Here is an 18,301-nt window from a genome sequence, read left to right as displayed (position 1 = left end):
TTTCATCCTAGTGTTTCCGATTTTAAGAAACCTTAGTTTTTTACTCTGATCTCAGTTATGGGGATTATAAAGATAGTTCTTTCAGAAAGCAAGTAAGAAACCACTTCAGCATTTAGTTGCACATGCAGGCCTCACAGAGAAGTAGACAGACTGAAAAGGTAATTATGCTATTTGGCAGCAGCTCTAACAATGGACCTGAAGGCGGCAAGCATGCTTCCCACAGTAGTATTCTACTGTTAGAGAGTCTCACTTGGTGGTAGGGGGATAGAACCATGGAGAACACAAACATGGCGTAAGGCAATGTGCAGAAGGGGCTTGTGAACATGACGGATACCTAACTTCCTTGGTATGCAGTTTTTCTGCAGCTCTCTTTATTTTGACTTCCAAACATTCAGATGGGGAAAAGAGGGTCTAGGTAAATACTATTTCAGCTGCACCACAGTCTTAATCCCCTCTGAATTGCTTTGCATTTTAAAACCAGAACATGGAAAATGAAAGGAATTGAAGCATGTAAATAACAGCTAATGTAAGTTTGAAAACAAGGCTCATGTTGTAGTTGGCCTGGGAATTCACATTTGGAAAGCATCTGTCTATAACTTAACTCATATTATGTACTTTAAAATTTGAATCTGATCAAGTGTTTGTCGTATTGTTTGTATTATCTTTAGAAAATTTTCCTAAAAGACCAAGTTTATTTTTAAAGTATTATGCATTCATATGTATCTTAAAACCAGAAGTTTAATTTTTGCTTCTGCATTTACCTCAATGTGGAAAACATTTATATGTAATCAAATTATAAAATGGGATCAGAAAGCTCTGTTTTTAATCTTGCTATAAATACATTTAAACTGCATTTCTCCTCCATTAAGTTCAGAAAGTAAAGTTTTTAATGGATTTTTTCATGAGGACATTTTTAATATCAGTATAGATTTAAGTGTATTTTGTAGTCCATTTATGAAAAATGCAAAAAAATGAGGTAATAACCAGAGTGATATTTTTACTCTACTTTTTAATAATAATATTAGTTTACAGCCTACTGATAATAATAAAGGCTTCTTTCCCTTAACCTTGGAGCATGGTTAATCTGATCAGATCTTAGGAATTTGTGTATTTAAGAGTATAGCTTCCACAACTAATTTATTTCAAATATTAAATGTGATACTTAAACAAGCAACTCAAAATTAAAATCAGCATATGAAAGAAAAAAATTCTGATTACTTTAACATCTGAAAAGTTTCTTCCACGAATGAAGAAAATTTAAGTTTTTTTCTCCTCGAAAAATAAAATGTACTTTTCAGGTATTTATTCTAGATTGCTTAATGCCTTTTTCCCTCATTCCTACATTCTAATTTAAGAAGGTTCTTTTTTTCCCCCAGAGATAGTAAACGGAAAAAAAAAAAAAACCTTTCATTTTTTTAAGAAAATAATGTGAATCTAAACGCAATTCTGGGTTTCAATTAATTTAGGTCCAAAAATTAGTGAGTTTTACTTAAGATATTTCCTCTTAAAATATATACTCTGGAAATGGGTAATATTTTTAAGAAAAACTTAGGATCAGTGTTTTCTTTTTTAAACAGTTACAAAATATAAATGATAATATTTCTGACCTTGGTTCTTAAAAACAAGACTAAACTAGATTTTTTTTGTTTTTAGAAAGAATGTAGGGAAACCTAACTTATGAAATATGTACTTCTTAAAATGAAAATGAATTACTATTCCTATTTATAATTTAGATAAACCAGGAAAAGAAATTAATAAAGCGAGTGAGCGTGAACGATCCATGTCTCCACTACTTTTTGAAGATAGTCCTCCTGATTTGCAGCCTCCTGGAAATACTTCCCAAGTAAACACTGAAGAACAAAATAATCCTCAAATACTCCAAAACTCAGTTGTTTTTGGAACATCAGCTGAAGAAGTGGTAAAGGAAATTCGTTTCAGAATCGAGCAAAAAACAACACTGACAGCCAGTGCAGGTACTTAACAGGATATTAATGGCTACAATAATCATAATTTTCACACTGGTTAATTCAAGTGTAAAATAGTATCTTTCTCATTATGAAATATAGAGTAACATTTTACTTATCCATTTTTTGATTCAACTTCTAACAACTTTACCTATTTAGAATGCCTAGGACCTACAGGTGAGGTCGAATTAAGCCAAAAACCTATTGGAAAAGCTATCATAAATCTCATGTAACTTTCCTTTTTTAAGCACAAAATATATTTTAATTGGTTTTGGACATAATACTTTATTAGTTTTCCCTGTCCAAGATTACAGCGCAGGAGAGACCCCAGATGGCCACACCAACTAGCAACATAACAATCTAGGACAATCAGTGAAGGGGAAAAGAGCTTTACATACGTCAGTAACCGATGAGGATGATAACACTGTGTCTTAGCCTAGAAACTGACATTCATCACGAGGACCCCCATTAATCTTATAAAAGCCATATTATGATGAGGTTAGTCCTGCTATATCAAAGCATAAGAATAAACAATACATTTTAGGAAGATGTGTGTAAAAATTGAAATGAAATATTTAATGATTATATTAGAATATTCCTATTTCAATTTATCTTAATTATTAAGACTCCTAGAAACTGTAAAATACCTTTCTTAAAAGTAGTAATTTACTCTAATATAAAAAGGATGCACACATTTCATTATTTTGTTTTAAATATACTACAATCCAGAATCTTTGATTTTCTTCCCCTTTATGTGGATAATCTATACAAAAGAATAAGCATGCATCTTAACTTCTATTCTGGATCTTTTCTGTAAGATAGCCCTATATTTCTACTAAAGATAGTAAGTAAACTAACAATATCACTTAAACTCAGAAATTACTCTTAGACTCTAAAATACCATGGAGATTTAAATAGTCCTCATTTTTACTGCCAAAATAACTAATACAATTCCTTTTTCTAAAACCATAGCTAGCCCTGGGCAGATAGATAATAATCATGTTATTTTTAAAGCATTCTGCATTATTTCAGATTTTTTGCAATTAACATTATTTTTTATTTTATTTTATTGTCCCACATTTAAAAATCATACACATCAACTTCTTTGAGTCATCAAAGTGTTCTTTTTTTTTTAAGGCATTGCCCCAAATACAATGTTAGCAAAAGTATGCAGTGATAAGAATAAACCAAATGGACAATACCAAATTCTCCCCAGCAGACAAGCTGTGATGGATTTCATCAAGGACTTACCCATTAGAAAGGTGAGATTTTATATAAAATTTATCATCTAAATATATATACTCTGAGTCCTGAAGAGATGCTATTTAGAATGATAGTAATCATTCTTCGCTGAAAAGTTTTAAAATAATAGGTAACAAGCAAGAACTATAATAAATGATTGAATTTAGACTTGAAGAAATCTTTCTATTAAACCCTAAAAGTGAGGTTTGCTGAAAAGTTTTAAGAAAGTAACAGATGACAGACTTTTAAGTATACCCCTGTCAAAGAGAAGAGAAATAAAAATAATAACTTGTATGAGTTATTTCAGTTATAACTTAATATACTACCTTAGTTCTAAAATACAGATTGTTACCAGATTAATAGGTATGATACTTAAAAGAGATTTAGCATTTTAATTGTTTCTGACAAAAAAATTAATCAAAATACTTTACCATCTTTAAAACAGTAAAATGATTTCTTAAGTGTTACCGAAAGGAAGGGTATGTTTTATTTTTTTAAAGCATCTAGATTTTTCTACATACACACACATTTTTTTTTTAACAATAATTGTACTATACACTATTTGGTGTTCTAGGGCTTGCTTTTTACTCAATATAATGTATATGAGTGAATTGAAATGAAGCATTTTTCAATGCTCAGAAGAAAGGCTATATCAAAATATATGATGTGTAATGATTACTGAATAGTGTATATAAGGTGTAGCTATAAAGCAGTGTTTTCCAATACGTTTTTAAAGATATGAATAGGTGTTCCATTAAAAAATGTTCCGGGGTCAAATAACTTTGGAACTTACCATCCTTGATGGGTCACAAAGAGACTAGTATATTAAAGATTCCTAAGTCTTGCAGTAAAAAGTTCAATTTAAGTTAGTTTATCCCATCATTCCCCAAGTTTGCTTGACCACAGAATTCTTTTTTAATGCTTTTTAAAATTTTATTAAATTTAGAATTTTAATTTTCCATGGAACACTAGTTTAGGAAATGTGCCAAAAAGTAATGAAAGCAGTTTTCTTGCATAACTTATGAAGTGGTCACATTATTGATGCCTTTTATTGACTATAGAAGGTATAGTGAGATTATCATATCAGTTCTCACCTTAATTTGAAAATATATTAATACTAAATATTGATTCTTTTCTAGGTTTCTGGAATAGGAAAAGTTACAGAGAAAATGTTAAAGGCCCTTGGAATTATTACTTGTACAGAAATCTACCAACAGAGGGCATTACTTTCTCTTCTTTTCTCTGAAACATCTTGGCATTATTTCCTTCATATTTCCCTGGGTCTAGGTTCAACACACCTGGCAAGGTACCGCTATGTGTAGTCATTCTGCTTTTTCTTTATCATTTGCTGAAATAACAGTTTTAACCATTGAGGTGAAGGCTATAAGGATAACATGTTTAAAACTATTTTAGGCTAGTTCAATTCAGAATATAATTTTTGAGTCGAAAGATTGGATGTGGGAGAAAAGGAAAAGAGGAATAAAGAATCATTCCTAGGTTGTTGGCTACAGCAATTGCGTAGATGAACAAGAGGAATGGTGGGTACTGTCTTTTTTGTACCTGCCTTGTTCTTTATTCAGAACATAAGAATACTGGTAGTCAGACTGTGGAGGAAAGAAAGATGGCTCATATTCCAGAATTTACCCTTTAAGCAAAGAGATTTAATGATTCTTTGAAAGCCTTCATGAACAAACTATGTTTCTTTTCCAGATTTGTAAATGATTCATTCATTCACTGACAACTTCCTTTGTGTTGGGTACTGCTCTAGGCCTTGGGAATAATAGCAGTAAACAAGACAGTCCTGCCTTCATGGAGTTTACAGATTAGTGTGGAAGATGGAAAGTTAGTTACCAAATAAACAAATGAGGAAAGTAAGGTGAGTGAAGGAATAGAAAATGGCAGTGGGGGTAAGATTAGGGATGGGCAGCAGTCACCCAGAGGCAGAGACCTGCGGGGGCCAGACATGCATAGATCTAGGAGAAGAAGGAAGAAATAGGTAAGAGAGGCCCTATGTTTTCTTCCTTGCCACTCTTTTATTTAAATTTACAAAGAAGTATCCTAGAGCTAAAAGGGCACACTTTGGTGGGGGAGGGGGTGAAAAGAAGGGACAAAAAAAAGGAATAAACACTGAGCATTGTTTTTACAGTTTTGTCATCATCCTGTCAGCCTGCCCTCAAACTAACTCCCTTATATTCTTACACTTAAATAAGGGAGGACAGGAGGATTACTGAGGAGGCATAACCAGTTATACCTGCTACATCTTCGAGATTGCTTTTCTCATCTCTCTGTGTTCCTCATTCTTTTGAGTCCACAGTTAACTGGATTTGGGGTGGATATAATGAAAGATAAGAAAAAGACATCACAGTACTGTAAATAATCTAGTATTTTGAAGATAATAAGAAATGGAACTTTCTTCTTTAATCCAAAAATTATCTTCTTTTTTCCATAGTGCTTGAAAACAGTACAGTTCTTGATAAATCATGGCACATATTAATCTGAGGTATTTAGAGATGCAAGTAATGGTTATTCTAAGGAAAATTCATAGGTAATTTACAATAGTACTATATAGCAAACTTGCCTTCCCTTCTATTCACATTCTCTATTCCTCTACACTGCGTTATTTTTAAATCTGTAGTACTTTTCCCCTTCAAACACATTCCATGCTTACTTCTATATTTATTTGTCTCTCTGTACTAAGATACAAGTTTCTTAAGGACAGTCACTTGGTCTTTGTTGTTCATTGCTGTATCCCCAAGGCCTAGAGCAGTGCTCTATTCATAATAGGTTCACTAAATCTTTGGAAAATGAATAATCTACATGTCATTTCAGCTTTTTGGTTTCAACTACTCCTGTCAGAGCAGCTAAAAGCCAAACAAACTAGATATTTCAGATTTCCAATCTTCATCCTATTGCTGTGTGCCAAATTCTGACTGAGCTTCTATAGAGTGATATAAATTAATAATGAATAGGTTAGAGGAGAGAGCAGTTAATATACTAAGTCAAAAATTAGATAATTGATATTAAATTATTTAAAATTTAATTATATTCTATAACTGCAAGCCATTACACTGCCATCTGCTATTGGTTTTTATAAGTTGTGGTTTTGATATTCAGGCTTTTAATAGAAGCAATTTGTAATATCAACCTATTTTCAGATTTGTTCTCTTCAATAGATAGAGACTTGATCCATAATACGTCTTAATCTATGCACATTCTTTCGGTGATAGTTTTATTTTTAGATTAAAAAAACTTTTATGACGTATAAATTTTAATCAAAAACATTATTGAGATCTCTAAGGGGTAACTGATATGTTGAATTCTCTTGGTTGACTAAAAGGAACTCCGTCTTCTTAGAGAAAGAAAATGAAAACTTTTTTTTCTTTATTTCAAGGGATGCAGAGAGGAAAAGTATGAGTGTTGAAAGGTAATATTTTGATATGTATTTATTTATTCATAATTCATGCTATTTTAAACTAATTTTTAATTTTTAGTAACATATCACTGAAATTAAAAAATGTATTTTCAAAACACATAACAGTTCTTAGCAGTTCATACTTCTGAAGTAAATATCCCGGTATAATGCTTTTTTTATCTTCACTTGCTATGCTCTTAATAGGAAAAAAATTAACTGCAGTTATTTTTTTTTTAGTATTGATTTTGTTCCTGTACAGTGAGAACCAAGCATTTTGGGATTCCAAATCTTAATTTCTAGACTCGGTTATAAGAAAAATTATACTGAGTAACTATTTGGGAAATTGAAGAAGTGACAATGGAAATACTTCCTAAAACTCTTAAAATGTTGATGAATGAAAAGAGGTATTAAATAGCAAGATATTAATGAAAGAGGTGATCTAAATTAGAGGTGATCTAATTCATTGGTTTACAATCTTCTTTAGAAGTCAAATGAAATCTTGATGAAAACCTTATTGTTTGGGGAAATATGTCATTGTTTGAAAAGTCCCTCAATTATTTCCTCAAGGACCACAGTTCCACTGAGACATTTAAGAACCACTGACCTAGTACACAGTTGTGTTCATTTTTCACATATATTATGGTGATCAGAAAAGCTAAATGGCTTTTGCAAAACAATATACTCAATAAATGACTGATAAAAATTGCCTTTGAGGTTGTGATTTACATAAAAGCAATCAAAGGAAAAGAGAGGGGAAAACATCTAACAGTGAGATAGTATTGTCCTATTTAGTGAATTTTTTTCCATTTTGTTTGTTGTTATTGAGAAGGCTATTTAGTATACAAGAATACTAATATTAACTATTTTTAATGTCTTAAGAGAGGGCCAGCAAACCAATAGAAAAAAATTAACAAAGATATAACAAGTTAACAGAAGAGCAAGTATAAATAGCTCTTAAAATGTGAAAATATTCCCAATCTCCTTTATAATTTATGAAATACAAATTGAAAGTTCTCTAAGGAAGCATTTTTCACTAATGAGGTTGGCAAAGATTCTAACACACTCTATTGGCAAGACCAGGAATGAAAAAGCTATACTAGGCGGGGGTGTACTAGTTTCTTATTGAAGATATAACAAATTGTCACAAATTTAGTGGTTTAAAACAACATAGATGTATTCTCTTACAGTTCTGAAGGTCAGAAGTCCTAATATTAAGGTGTTTGGCAGGGCTGCATTCCTTCTAGAGGCTCCAGGGGAGAATCCATTTCTTTATCAAAAGTTTCTAGAGTCTGCCTGCATTCTTTGGATCATGGATTCATCCTCCATCTTCAAACCCTTCTCTTCTTCTGACTCTGACCCTCGTGCTTCCTTTTTTAAGGAACCTTGGGATTACATTGGGCTCACCTGCATAATCTCCCCATTTTAATTTAATCGCATTGGCAAAGTCCCTTTTGTGATGTAATGTACTCAGTTCAGAGGATTAAGATTTGGACATCTTTAGGGACCATTATTTTGCCTACCACAGGGGGCAAGCAATTTGGCAATATCTATCAGAATTACAGATACATATGTACTTTGATTCCACAGTTGTTATTCTAGGAATTCATCCCACAGATGTAATCACATGTTATTGTACATGTATACTTGTTTATTCATTATACTTTTTTACAATTGCAAAAGATTGAAAATAATTTAAATATCCATGAATAGAGGACTAGTTAAATGATCTCACATCTTTAAATTAGAATATAATGCTGCCATATAAAAATGAAGAAATTATTTACTCACAGGAAACTCTCACCAGGATGAATTAAGAAAAGCAAGGTGCTAAACAATGTCTGATACTCTGCTGTTTATATAAAAAATTAGAGGAAAATATTTGCTTATTTGCTTATATATGCAGAAAATATATCTGGAGGAATTCATAATAGGGAGCTGGCAACATTGGTTGCCACTAGAGAGGAAACCTGGGTAGCTGGGCATAGAATTAAAAGGGGGAGCCTGAACAGTTATTTGCAAATAGTTTTTTATTCATTGATCTCTGTAGTATATTTTTCTTTTAGATTAATATGACCTTTCAACTTCTTCAACACTCTTACATAGATGAATTCAAAATTTCTACATTTTATCTTACCAGTCCTCCATTTGCAATTGGTTATGAAACAAGTGTACCTAGGTACCAGTAATCAACGCCTTAAATCTACTTGAAGATATTTCTCTTTCAGAAAATGCATGTGCAATAATTGGAATGATGTTCTCATGTGTACTTTCTTAAGATAATCCTCTGTAGCAGAGTCGATATATGTACTCGTATATGCCTTAATGTTTTAAGTTTCTGGGGACATTGTCACTATCTATTGGTGACTTGAATGACGTTTTTTAAAAAAAATAGTATAGAAAGAGCAAAAGCATAAAAGTACACTTTTGCTAGTAAGCTTAACTAAGTGATCTCCAATTATTTAGGTAGACCTTAAATGTTTTTAATTATGTCTTAGTTCATCTGAAAACTTTATACTGTAGAAAATATAACTTAATGCTAGGCCATTTAAACATGCTATATCATTCCTAAATGATTCTGAATTATAGTTTCCTTTGTACACCAAAATTGTGCTTATCTTTTAGGACATTCAGTGAGATAAGTAAAGCAGAAGAACAGTACAGCTTGTGCCAGGAACTTTGCAGTGAACTTGCTCAGGATCTGCAAAAAGAAGGACTTAAGGTACTTTATTTTAATGTGGTGATATCAGTTTTAAATTTTTTAAATGGTAAAATGCTACTTTAATAAAAGAGTTAGATTTTTTATTTGAATACAAATTGAGAAATGTCAGAAAAGAGTACTCCCATCACAAACAAAAACAAATTCAGTTCTGAAGCATATCTGAAGCCGATGATGAGATCATTCTGTGAAGAAGCAACTTAAGAGGGTAGAGTGGTTCCAGTATAATTCCAGAGAAGTTTATGCTACCTCAGGAGTACATTTGAATAAGTTGAAAATCACAGTTATATTGGCATTAGAGAATAAAGGGAAAAATTTCCCTAGAACTGTATTTACATATTTTAAATGCCTTTCCAATCATCCTTTAATGTTTTTCGTAGGTAGACAGTGACCTTCTAGAATAAGCATTTTGTTTGAAAGGTCTAATACAGGCTGCTTAACATATTGAGAATAAAACCTGGAGGGCTTTAAACTTTGTATTTTATAATCTTCAGTCCCAACAATCCATATTCAGTGTTTTACCAACACTCTTATAGTTATTACAAAGTGTAATACAAAAGTGTTAAAATATATATATAAAGAATGGCATATCTGATGAGTATTTTTTCTTATATCTTTATCATACCTTGAGTATAAAGAGAGTAGTTTTTTTTAATGTTTAAATAAACTTTCAATTTTAGAATAATTTTAGATTTACAGAAAAATTGCAAAGGTAATAATATATAGAGTCCCAGTATACCCAGTTTCCCTCATTATAACTTCTTATGTTACCAGACGGCATTTGTCAAAACTAAAAAACTGACATTAGCACATTGCCATTGACTGAACTCTAGACTTTATTTGGATTTTACCTATTTTTCTATTAATGTTCTCTTTCTGTTCCAGGAGTCAATCCAGGAAACCACATTGCATTTAGTTTAGTCATGTCTTCCCCAGTCTACTCTAGTCTGTGACAGTTTCTCAGTGTTTCCTTGTTTTTCATGACCTTGATAATCTTGAGGAGTACTGGCCGGATATCTGGCAGAATATACCTCCCAGTTTGGGTTTGTCTGATGGTTTTCTAATGATTAGACTATGATTATGAGTTTTAGAAAGAATACCACAAAGGTAAAATGTCTGTCTCATCACAACTTATTAGGGAACAATAGACCCTCCTTATCCAAGGTTTCACTTTCCACAGTTTCAGTTACCTGTGGTCTGTAAATATTAAAATTCTGGAAGTAAATCATACATTTTAAATTGCATACCATTCTCAGTAGTGTGATGAACTCTTGTGTTGTCCCGCTCCCTCCTGCCCAGGATGTGAATCATCTCTTTGCCCAGTGTATCCCTCCTACTCACCCGGTAGTCAGTCAGTAGTGGTCTCAGTTATCAGATCGGTCATCAGAGGAAGAGAAAGAGAGACCACATTCACATAACTTTTATTACAGTATATTGTTATAATTGTTCTATTTGATTATTAGTTATGTTGTTAATCTCTTTTTTTTAAGTATTTTATTTATTTTTTTATTGGGGAAGGGGAACAGGACTTTATTGGGGAACAGTGTGTAATTCCAGGCCTTTTTTCTAAGTCAAGTTGTTGTCCTTCCAATCTTAGTTGTGGAGGGTGTCGTTCAGCTTCAAGTTGTGTCTTTTCCGTCTTAGTTGTGGAGCAGCGCAGCTCCAGGTCCAGTTGCCGTTGCTAGTTGCAGGGGGTACAGCCCACCATCCCTTGCAGGAGTCGAACTGGCAACCTTGTGGTTGAGAGGACGCGCTCGGGCCATCCGGGAGCTCAGCGGCAGCTCAGCTCAAGGTGCCCTGTTCAATCTTAGTTGCAGGGGGCGGAGCCCACCATCCCTTGAGTCAGGGACTCCAGGAATCCAACTGGCAACCTTGTGGTTGAGAACCCACGGGCCCATGTGGGAATCGAACCGGTAGCCTTCGGAGTTAGGAGCATGGAGCTCTAACCGCCTGAGCCACTGGGCCGGCCCCTGTTAATCCCTTATTGTGCCTAATTTATAAATTAAACTTTATCATAAGTGTGTATACATAGAAAAAAACGTAGTATATATCGGGTTTGGTACTCTCTGTGGTTTCAGACATCCACTGGGGTGTTGCAACGTATCCCACAAATAAGGGGGAGCTGCTCTATGTGATAGCCACGTGATATCATGGGCTACATTAACCTTCATCACTTGGTTAAGGTAGTGTTGGCTGGGCTTCTCCACTGTGAAGTTACTATTTTTCCCTTTCCATACTCGATTCTTTGGAAGTAAGTCAGTAAGTCTCTCACTACCTCTAGGAAGTAGTAAAAAATATGTAACATAAAATTTACCATTTTAACCATTTTTGTAAGTATACATTTTAGTGGCATTTAGTACATACATACTGTGTAACCATTAACACTATAATCTCCAAAACTTTTTCATTATCCCAAACTGAAACTCTGTACCCATTGAAAAGTAGCTAGAAGGGAGTTCTTACATATAAATTGTTTAGCATAGTATCTGTCATATATAGTAGGCACACAATCAGGATGAGCTATCCACAGACCTTTTCAGGGAAGCCTCTTTAGAAAGATTTTTTTTCTTCCATTTTAGGTTCTGACTTAATCTCTAAAGGAGGTGCTATAAAAATAAAAATGACCATTATATAAAGGTCTTTTATAAAAATGCATTTGGGGAAGGGAATAATAATTATTGGCTAAAATGGGGTTTTTATGTTACTTACGGATTTCAGTTTTTCTTTATGACAATTTTATTACCATGTTTTAAAAAGTTGATTATACATCCATATTATATGTACATAAGAGACCTTTTTGAGTCTTTCTAACCTGTAAAATAACTTTTTTCTAGAAGTTAGAAGGCTATATGTGATAATGTATTCTGTTTGTTATAGGGTAGAACTGTTACTATTAAGCTGAAGAATGTGAATTTTGAAGTAAAAACTCGTGCATCTACAGTTTCATATGTTGTTTCTACTGCAGAAGAAATATTTGCTATTGCTAGAGAATTGCTAAAAACAGAAATTGATGCTGAGTTTCCACATCCCTTGAGATTAAGACTGATGGGTATGACTTCTTTTCTTGTTTGTCCTTAAATCTGCTAGACTTTCCCAAAGAATCAACTTTGGAAATTCTCACCTCCATTTTATTTCTTAAAGCTATTTAGGAAAAGTTCTACTTATGCTGTTACCATTTTTCTTAATTCTTAGAACCTGATGCATGTGAAGCCATGATCATTAGTTTAATTCCAGTAAGAACCATTAAAGTTGTTCTTTTTCTTTCTACTTACTGATATCTTTGAGGCTAGCTATGTTTCAAAATTTAAAACTTTTCAGACTTTAGAAAGCACATTCAGTGCATACTGAGTATATTATGTAATACTCCTTTGGGATCAGAGGAAGCACTTCATGATCAAACACATTAATGTTTCTGTAGCAAAACAAAAAATGTTCACACTGAGTTGTAAAGACTCTTAAATAACCTCCCATCAGTTTAGTCATCCATTACCATTTGTTGCTTACAATTTTCAGGGCTTTTTGGATTTCAGAATTACAGGTGAAGGATTATGGCTCTGTAACACCACATCTTTAGCCACCTCCTGGTGAAAAAAACAAACCATGTTTCCAAAGTGAACATGGTAAGACTGCTTATGGATAAGCACCTCAAATGCCAACTTAGTATGGTACTAAGAGGGGGTCATCAGCCAGGCTTTCATATGTGATCAACTGACTAAACTATGTTAACTGAAAGAACTAAAGAGTGGATGTTAATAGCAGCTTTATTTATAATAGCTACAACTTGGAAGCAACCAAGAGGTCTTTCAGTAGTAGGTCATTGGAAACTAGTACATCCAGACAATGGAATATATTCAGCACATCAAAGAAATGAGCTATCAAGCCACAAAAAGACATGGAGGAACCTGAAATGTATATTATTAGGTTGGTGCAAAAGTAATTGCAGTTTAAAAGGTTAAAAATAATTGCAAAACCCGCAATTACTTTTGCACCAACCTAATATTAATGGAAAGCAGCCGATCTGAAAAACCTACATACTGTATGATTCCAACTATATGACCTTCTGGAAAAGACTATGGAGACACACAAAAAAATCAGTGGTTATTAATGGTTAGTGGGAAGGGAGGGTTAAATTGGCAGAACACAGGATTTTTAGGGCAATGAAACTCTAGTGTATATGTATAATGGTAGATACATGTCATTATACATTTGTCAAAACCTATAGAATGTGCAACACCCAAAGTGAATTCTAGTATAAACTATGGAGTTTGATAATTTGTGTCAATGTAGGTTCATCGGTGTAACATATGTAGCACTCTGGTCCAGGGTGTTGACAGCGGACAAGGCTGTATATGTGGGGAGCCAGGGGGTGTATGGGAACTCAGTACTTACTGCTCAGTTTTGCTGTGAACCTAAAATTGCTCTAAAAAATTAAAACCTGTTGAAAGAAAAAAGGAGCTAAAGTATGTATGAAGTTGACACCAATTAGTTGGTATTTAATGGTATTGTGTGTCAAGATATTAATCGAAAAACCTGTATGATCACACTAACTCCAGTATAGACTTACTACTATTTTGTGACTTACTACTTACTACTATTTTACTTACTACTATAGACTTACTACTATTTTTCTTTTAGTTATCATACATTTATTTTTAACAGAGCACCTCAGTTTCACATCATGTACATTTTCCAAAGTTCGAGATTCTTAACTTACGTTCTTCACAGACTTTCCAACAAGTGTGAAAAAGAGGCAGTGAGGTTAGCTTGAGTTTACAAGTCACAATCCAAAATACCAGCTTTGAAAAAGCATCCTTTCATTCAGCAAACACATAGTGTTGCTTATTATCTTTCTCTAAACAGCCCATTTTCTATGTCACAACAGTATTTTGAAAATATTTTTATGAATTATTAGTGAACTTTGTTGAATTTGAAATTGATTAATTGTGGTTGGTTTAATTTAGGTGTACGGCTCTCTAGTTTTCCCAATGAAGAAGAAAAGAAACACCAACAAAGGAGCATTATTGATTTCTTACAGGTTGGAAACCAAACCCTGTCAGCCACTGGGAGTACAGAGAAAATTGACAAAGATCAGGTTTTAAAACCTTTAGAAATATCTCATAAGACAAGTTTTTTTGGTAAAAAACGATCAGAAAGGAAATGGAACCACCGAGACACACTTAAGTGTGAAACTATGACTAGACAAAGTTTACAGGCATCACCATCATTCCAAGTTTTAAAGAAGAAGATGAGTGAGACTTCAGAAACATCAGAGAATTCAGATAATGGTCAGATATTTACCTGTCCTGTTTGCTTTAGGGAGCAAGAAAGCATCACTCTGGAAGCCTTTAATAAACATGTAGATACATGTCTTGATGGACCTTCGATCAGTGAAATGTTCTCATATTCACATGCTTCCTCTATAGAAGTTAACAAAAAAGAAAATGTACATCATTCTTTTTCACTCTGTGAGAAGCAGGATTATGAAACCCATCAGAATAAAGCAGAAAGTGTAGATGCTTTAAGCAAAGAGGCATGTTCTAGTCTTCCAAGCAAATCATTTAATACCGAGCACTGTCATCAGAATTCTTCTTGTATCGTTTCACTGGAAAATGAAGATGTCGGGTCATTAAGAAGGAAAGAACCCGTCCAGCCTCATTTATGTGAAGTGATAACAGACCAAGCTCTAGTTTGCCCTGTCTGTAACCTAGAACAAAAGACTTCAGATCTTACCCTGTTTAATGTGCATGTGGATATTTGCTTAAATAAAAGCATTATCCAGGAACTGAGAAAGGATAATCAAGTTAGCCAACCCAAAGAAAACACCAAAGGTACTGGTGAGTTTGCAGTCACTTTAAAGAACTTGATTTTCTAGGAATGTTTTATTAAAATGGAGATCATTGTTAAATCTGAAACACACACTATTAAAGGGACTGTTTGTGTATGCTGCCATTTAGGTAAATGTTAGTTACCTTACCATAGGTTAGAATTAATGGAAGCCATTAGATTTTAAATTTTGGAAAACCAGTTTTGGCACGGAATGAACTCAAAGGTTTAGGGAGCTGAGTGATCTAATCAAAAAGAAATTCCTTCAGAGAACATTTGTCAAAGCACAGCAGTAAATTAACAATAATTTCATAGCCAGAAAGCCTCTAATTTGTTTCTTGGCAGTTCTGACTCTAGCCAAATTTCAAAAATAAAATTTAATACTAATAAAACAAGTAAATTATAAAGAAATTATGCTATAAAGTTAGCTTCTGGTATGTATAAATATGAACTATGTAGTACTAAGGAAGTTTTTATTATCTTTATATCAGGTAGCTTTAACTTTTTAAATTTTTATAGAACCCTTTAATTATTTCTTGTTATTCATTATGGAATTTCTTCACTTTTCTTCCCTCTAAAGGTAACTCAGGCAGAGTACAGAAGACTGTAACAAAAACAAAAAGGTATGGTTAATTTGAGCTTTAATAAAGCTAGCTGTAAAACTCATAGTTTGAGGTTGAATTTTTAGTAGATGTTGAAATTTACTTTTATATCAAGTAAAAATTTTAAAAGTCAATTATTTGTGATGTTATTGTTTTTTTAAATCTCTTCCTGCGTTTTAATTGTGTTTTTTTTTTGTTTTTTGTTTTTCTTTGATTCCAGGTCAGGATTGATGACAAGGTACTCAGCATCTAAGAAAATAAAACCAAACAATCCTAGACACACACTTGATATATTTTTTAAATGAACATTGAATATCATTAATTTTTTTATTGAAACTTGTTTTTTAAAGTAAATGAACCTGTTCTTCCTCATTTTAAGTTTACGGATTCATTTAGTGAAAGGCCAGGGCAATAATTCCTCACTGGCAGTAGTTCCGTTAGACGAATTTGGAATATATATTAACTTCTGTATACCTTTTTGATAACCGTAAGAATTTCACTTGTATTAGAGATATTTTGAAAATGAAAAATTAGGAATGGAATTAAAAAGTGATTTCTTTATTAAGTTTTGTAGTCAATATAAAAATATTTATAAGAGCTCTCAGAGGTTCACACAAACCTATTTTAGTATAAGATTTTTTTTAATACTTAACCATTTTTGTTGGTACTGGTCTGCTGTATTTTATCTTAGCGTCTTCTACAACTTTGTATATTCCTATTTTAGTTCCTAGTAGCATTAATAAGTAATATTTATCATACATTCTATGGAGAATATTAGCTTAACAGAACTACCATGAGTGGTTTTGTTACCTTCAGGAAAATAATATCACAGTATTTTCTGTGTTAAAAGAATTTTGCTTAAAAATGATTATTCATTTGATTTTTTAAAAATTAAAATTCCTTTTGTGAATAAGCACTTGGTTCACTTTAAAAATTTTTTAGTCTAAGATTCAAGGTAATGATTTTCTTATCTAGGACTTTTAAGTGGCAGTATTTCATTTCTTGGCAATTATGTTTGTACTGTACACAAATCTATAAACAAGGATAAATTGTACACTCACTTTATTTTTATATAACCTTCTAGAGAAAAATATGCAGTTCAAAAGATTAATACGTATTAAAATAGCTCATTTATTGTAGTTATATTTCTATCATGTATTTATTAATATTCAAAGAAGACAGCTTAACAGTAAGTAGTTAGCTCAAGTAGTTCCTCCAGATAATTTTGTGCTATCAATGAGTTTTTATTAGAAATAATTATTTAATTGAAACATGAAAATGGAAGCCATTTTGTGACTGCTTTAAAGAACCCAATGTTTTGTTCTCTTATATTTTGGGGGTTTTTTTTTCCTACTTTTTTTTTAAATTGAGGTATAATTGACATATAACATTATATAAGTTTCAGGTTTCAACATAATGATTTAATATTTACATACCTATTTTTCATATTTTATAACTCATATAAATGTACATGGAAATGCTATTTTAGGAATGGCTTAAATTAGGATCTTGCACAGCCTTGGCCAAAGTGGTAACTTGATTTTAAATTACTAGATGGTTTAAAATTAGGCTTAATGTTTATTAGCATGCCAATCTCATGCCTGATATTATTATATACTAAGGTGAAAACAGTGTTGTGCTATGGTTCTTGATTGTGTGATTTACATATGTAAATTCTGTACAAAATTAAGTTCAATGAAAAACTGATTTAATGTATTGAAAAGCTGATAGCACCATATTTAATTTTTTGTATCATGCCTCAAGTTTATTTTTGTGTTTTTAACATTAGAGTAAATACTAAATTATTTTCATTTAGATGATTAACTTAATTTAATGTTATCATTTAGTCATATTTAATAATAATTTAAAATAAAATTTAAAATATTTAGTTGATCTTTTAGTTAACAGAAATGGTTTCCTTCCTTTTCCTTTCTTTTCCTACCTCTGGTGCTTTCACTTTTATTTTCTTTGCCAAGCATTCTCTCCACATTATTTTCTTTCTGTTTTGTCTAATACACCCAACTTATTTTCTTTTTATTATTATTTTGCTTTGGAGCATTTTTAGAAAATACAACAAAACTACAAAGAATAAGCACCTATAAACTTACCTACTTAGAGGGTCAGAATATAAGAAACCACCAGGGTGAATATATTTGTAACACAAATACCTGGGGAAAAAATCTAGTATCCAGAGTACATAATCCAAAATATATGTGACTCCAATGAATCAGTAAGAAAGAGACAGCCAATAGAAGTTTGGACAAAAGACTTTAAAAGGCACTACACGTAAAAAGAAATGGCCAAGAAACATGAAAACATTCTCAGTCATTTTAGTACTAGGAAAATGAAAAGTAAAACCACAGCGGTATCATTACATCTCCAACAGATTCATGAAAATAAAAGTGTCTGATGATATTGAGTTCTAGAGAGGCAGTGGAATGACGTGGACTCTTACTTTGAAAACAATCACTTTGGAAAACAGTTTGCCCTTCTTTAGTAAGTTTGAAGATATGCACACTCAGCAACCCAGCAATTGTACCTA

General features: G+C 32.5%; 1 protein-coding gene across 5 annotated transcripts in view; it reads left to right on the top strand.

The window, feature by feature from the left end:
- POLK (DNA polymerase kappa) overlaps window positions 1–17,500 on the top strand; it is a 63,606-nt gene extending 46,106 nt beyond the window's left edge. For 2 of the 5 annotated variants that reach the window (XM_081053205.1, XM_081053206.1), the window contains exons 7-15: window positions 1,734–1,973; window positions 3,102–3,226; window positions 4,346–4,512; window positions 6,598–6,630; window positions 9,241–9,337; window positions 12,212–12,383; window positions 14,296–15,168; window positions 15,738–15,780; window positions 15,980–16,188. In XM_081053205.1, the coding sequence (XP_080909331.1) occupies window positions 1,734–1,973; window positions 3,102–3,226; window positions 4,346–4,512; window positions 6,598–6,630; window positions 9,241–9,337; window positions 12,212–12,383; window positions 14,296–15,168; window positions 15,738–15,780; window positions 15,980–16,064 (1,835 nt within the window). In that variant the 3' untranslated portion in view covers window positions 16,065–16,188. Of the gene's footprint in view, window positions 1–1,733; window positions 1,974–3,101; window positions 3,227–4,345; window positions 4,513–6,597; window positions 6,631–9,240; window positions 9,338–12,211; window positions 12,384–14,295; window positions 15,169–15,737; window positions 15,781–15,979 lie in introns of all 5 variants that reach the window. The other 3 variants (XR_013993610.1, XM_081053207.1, XM_081053208.1) reach the window with 3 other exon arrangements.
- The last annotated feature ends 801 nt before the right edge of the window (window positions 17,501–18,301 follow it).

The sequence above is a fragment of the Rhinolophus hipposideros genome, assembly GCF_964194185.1.
Source record: "Rhinolophus hipposideros genome assembly, chromosome: 7".
Lineage (NCBI taxonomy): Eukaryota > Metazoa > Chordata > Mammalia > Chiroptera > Rhinolophidae > Rhinolophus > Rhinolophus hipposideros.
The sequence above is the reverse complement of the archived record's forward strand: the minus strand, read 5'-3'. Positions and strand labels throughout refer to the sequence as shown.